Source organism: Hordeum vulgare, chromosome 7H, assembly GCF_904849725.1.
Source record: "Hordeum vulgare subsp. vulgare chromosome 7H, MorexV3_pseudomolecules_assembly, whole genome shotgun sequence".
NCBI lineage: Eukaryota > Viridiplantae > Streptophyta > Magnoliopsida > Poales > Poaceae > Hordeum > Hordeum vulgare.
The window spans coordinates 546,788,251-546,792,576 of NC_058524.1; the positions used below are offsets into that span (position 1 = coordinate 546,788,251).

The 4,326-nt window shown below is 46.7% G+C and overlaps 1 protein-coding gene across 1 annotated transcript; it reads right to left on the minus strand.

Moving 5' to 3' along the window:
* Nucleotides 1–2,524: 2,524 nt before the first annotated feature.
* LOC123411093 lies at nucleotides 2,525–3,312 on the minus strand. Its single transcript, XM_045104019.1, has one exon. It carries the CDS (start codon nucleotides 3,268–3,270, stop codon nucleotides 2,668–2,670), a length of 603 nt encoding a protein of 200 aa, XP_044959954.1. The 5' UTR covers nucleotides 3,271–3,312; the 3' UTR covers nucleotides 2,525–2,667.
* Nucleotides 3,313–4,326: the final 1,014 nt, after the last annotated feature.

Here is a 4,326-nt window from a genome sequence, read left to right on the forward strand (position 1 = left end):
CGGGCCATGGAGATCACAAGTTGGTATGCCAATGGTGAAAAGGGAGATCACTTGAACAGTGGCAAGAGCTGTGTCACTGAAGCCCATCAGTCGAGCAACAACCCCGACAAGAAGCAAAAGCGGAAAGCCGAGTGAATACACAAAGCTGAAGGTGCAAGCATGACCGGCCAAGTCAAAGGAAAAGGGAAGCAGAAGCAGAATTAAGAGTGGGCCACTAAGAAAAAGAGCAACCCAAATGGTGACATCTCGTAACAGCATGTCAGATCCACACCAACAAGGATGAAGATGGTAATCTGATTCTGCTGAAGCACACCACTTGGGATTATCGCTTACTCAATCAGGAAATGCGCGAGGATCCCTCCACGAACAAGGATGATGATGACTACGAAGAGGGCAAACACGCCTCCGGTACCCCTAACATCTAGAAATTCCTTATGATTTTCGTAGATGTTGAAAGCAAGAGACGAATGAAGGTGATAAATCGAGAGGTCAACATGGCATTACCGACTATCACCAAATACTTGGATTGGGCCAAGACGCCCATCACTTTCGATCAGCCGAACACCAAGCCCACATACCGCCCCCTAGACGACAAGCACTGGTGGTCGATCCGTTTGTCAATGGAGTCTCGCTTTGCAAGGTCCTCATAGATGGTGGCAGCAGGAAAAACTATTGGGGAATGTTGCATGGGGAACAAAAAATTTCCTACGCACAAGCAAGATCTATCCATGGAGATGCATAGCTACGAGAGGGCGAGTGTATGTACATACCCTTGTAGATTTCCAAGCGGAAACGTTAAAACGCGGTTGATGTAGTCGTACATCTTCATGATCCAATCACGATCCGTCCTGATCAAGTGCCGAACGAACGACACCTCCGCGTTCAACACATGTGCAACTCGATGACGTCTCCACCTCCTCGATCCAGCGAGCGTGGGCGGATAGTAGATGAGTTCTACAGAAGCACGACGATGTGGTGGCGGTGGTGATGGAGCAATATCAGCAGGGCTTCGCCAAGCACTACCGCAGATGCGATCGGAGGAAGAAACGGAGTTGGGAGAGAGGGAGGGATGCACCTAGGGTTGAGGTGCGACTACCTTCCCTCTCCCCACATATATAGGGTCAAGGGGAGGGGTGCACTGGCGATAGGGCTTCATCCAAGGGAGGGGTGGCAGCCTAGGTGGTGGCTTGGCTCCCAAGTTAGGGTGGCGCCACCCCTAGGGTTTGCCCTCCACCTGCACTAGCCGCATGGGCCTAGGTGGGGAGGGGCGCGTGATCTGCGTTGGGTTTTTTATGAAGAGGAACGGGTTATCGCAACACAATGTGGGTAAATATTTCCCTCACTTATAAAATCAAGATTTATCGAACCAATACGAATATTAACCACAACCGTCTTTAGTGGCTGCACACAAAAAAAACTTGCACCCAACGCGGGCAAGAGGGTTGTCAATCCTCTTATCTTATTATTTACAAGCAAGTGAGATGTGTAGATAATTTTAGATAGCAAGATAAAATAAAAACAAGTAAATGGCAGCAAGATAAGGTTTTATCAGTATGTTGTGAATAGACCCGGGGGCCATAGCTTTTCGTAATGGCATCTCTCATGAAAAATAGCATATAGTAGATGAACAAATTACTGTTGGGCGATAGGATCCCTCTGCAGCCAGGTACCCTCCACCCCTCCCAACGCCATCCTTGGGGGACACCAAGCTCGACATGTGTTGGTGAAATGTCATTGAGTTTTTTTATTGGATATCTTGTTCTTTTCTAGAGTAAGGACAACAATGGTGTACTCAGTGTTTGAGGATGTCTTTTTGTGCGATGTGTGGTTGGTCGTAGATGTGGACCTTGTAGCATGAACAAGTGGCATTTTGGATAGGCGTGTATGCTTTATTTTGTGAGCGAAAGAATTTCGCGTCCTACGACATGCACATCATCCATAAATGCAGTGTGAAGGTGCTAAAGCATTGATGGTAAACCATCTTCAAGTCTGTTTTGCGATGTGATTGCACGAGTAGAAACAATGTGACCATCGGGCTCATCAACCATGAAGGTTGTAAGTTTTGCTTTTTGTTGCTCCACATGTTGGTCAAATCATTGATTTACTCAACGTTGCAACTTGATAATCACCGTGTTTGTATAGCTTTTATGCTTTATTTTGTTATACATTGCTGGATGAAGCTCAAAAGGATACTATGCGTGGGATGACATGTGCGGGCTCTAACTCTAGTACTGTTGAATTTTGAATAGATGAAGTCCGTAAACTTGTTGAACATTCTACGTTTGAATTATTGTTGTACTAAGGGTATTTGCATATTATTTATGGATGAATTGTACTACTTTTATAATTGTTAGCTAGTGGGGACTTAAGGAAAAAATATAAGCAAACTTTTTGCAGATAGAGCTAGATGACCACTCTTATATTCGTGTCTGCATATTAGTCCAAATCAATTCGCGGATAAATATGGATTCGTTTTGGGTTGGTCCTTATCTATCTTTTTTGAACTTCCCTCGCCAACATCATCACTGTTTCAATAAAATTGTTACGATGAGAAAAATGACAAAAAATCCTATATAACAAAATCTTGTAATTTTCACCTAAAAAAACATGTAATTTCCTTCCATTTTGTCGCTCGGCGTAGCTTGGCGATGTTCTTATGGCATTGCGTCATTCGGCATCCTCTTGGATGGTGCTGAGCGGCTTGAGCGGCTTCTTCGCCGGCGTAAACGCCACCACGACAGCCGTCTTGCCAGTTCTCGCCGGACTACCAGAGGCTTTCACAGAGTACTCCCCGAGAGTCCTCTCGTTCAGCTTCGCGTTGACCCGGGCGTCCACGTCGCCACGGCCGCTCTCGGCGTGCACCGGCGTGGCGCGCACCTTCCTGGTGCTGGCGGCGGGCCCACGCGGCCGCGCCCTCGCCGCAAGCGCCCCGCTCGCGCGGACCGCCATGGCCGCCATGTCGGCGCTCGACAGGGCCCGTCCGAGCATCGCCTGGGGGAGCACGAAGTATATCTGGCCGGGACGGAGCAGCTCGCCGCCGCCGAGCGCCGGCACGTCCTCGCCAAAGTAGAGCGCGTCAGAGCTGCACAGGAAGAAGGGGCCGCCCGCGCCCGCATTGCCCGCGCCGAGGACGTCGGAGACGCTGGTGGGGGAGGAGGAGGAGGTGGCGAACTCCGTCAGCGAGCCGTCGGCGGCGATGACGCGGGCCGACGACGGCTGCTGCTGAGGCGCGACGCTGCTCCGGTGGTTGTGAGAGAGACCTGATCCCATCCACAGTTTTTTGAATACAGGTTGAATGGTTTTGTGTTTGGTGAGGACGGGACGGGGAAAGACGATGTATATATATATAGACCACGCGCCCAACGTGGAAGACAATACGAGTCCAGAGACAAGCTTGAACCTGGAAACGAATTAAAATGCCTGTCTACTCATTTCGGTCCCTGGGTTTTGTGTTATTGTGAGCTTGCCACTCATTCTAGATTATCAATTTCTTATGCTGAGGCCTGAGGGTGGGAGGACTCCTTTCTTTATTTTTTATTTCGAGCCAAAGCAATCTTGTTTTCCACCAGTTAAATGTTGCACATACTGCCTGCGTAAGATTATTTGAAAACACCAAATTATACAGAGTATGTTATAACCTTTTCTACAGTTAACTAGGTATACATTATCTTCTCCACCGGGAACATATGGTATCTTATTGGACAGTGCTAAGAATCAGACTAGTGATATTTAGCTTTTCATCAGACTTGTAGTCCATCGTTGTATTGATGCAGCCCGGAACATGAGATTAGAAAGGTGGGCTCATGTAGTTACTTTAATTTGCATCTATTAATTGTAATTCATTTCCCGTCAACTACTCCAAGAAATCACGTTAGACCTACTATTTTAGCACTAGCCTTTCCTTAATGCTTCATCTATGCATTCTCTGAAATCTGCACTATACTAGGTAAAACCGATGCATCTCATGCATATGCTGTTGGCCAGTTTTCGTGACAACTGATAAGGAATCACATAGCAGTATGGTAACACGTGCTAGCACTCTGGAACAATATCTTTTGCTTCCATACCTTTTGCTTCCATATCCTAGCAAAGTTGCTTCCATATCGAACTATATTGTTTCAACCTGGTGAGATTTTTGTCCAGTGTGACCTTTTATTTCGTTTATACTGCAGGAGATTTTGCTTCGAATGACCTTAATAGTGTCTGTAATGTAACAATAAAATGCTTCGATTGATATAAGTACATGATTCTATCAAAACCGGTTTTTTTACTATTGCGACTATCTGTTTCAGACAAATTATATTGAGGCTTTGCTTTCAAAGAACT

Excerpts from the sequence above, each read along its gene's own strand:
- LOC123411093 (XM_045104019.1), bottom strand. The coding sequence starts at position 3,270 with ATGGGATCAGGTCTCTCTCACAACCACCGGAGCAGCGTCGCGCCTCAG.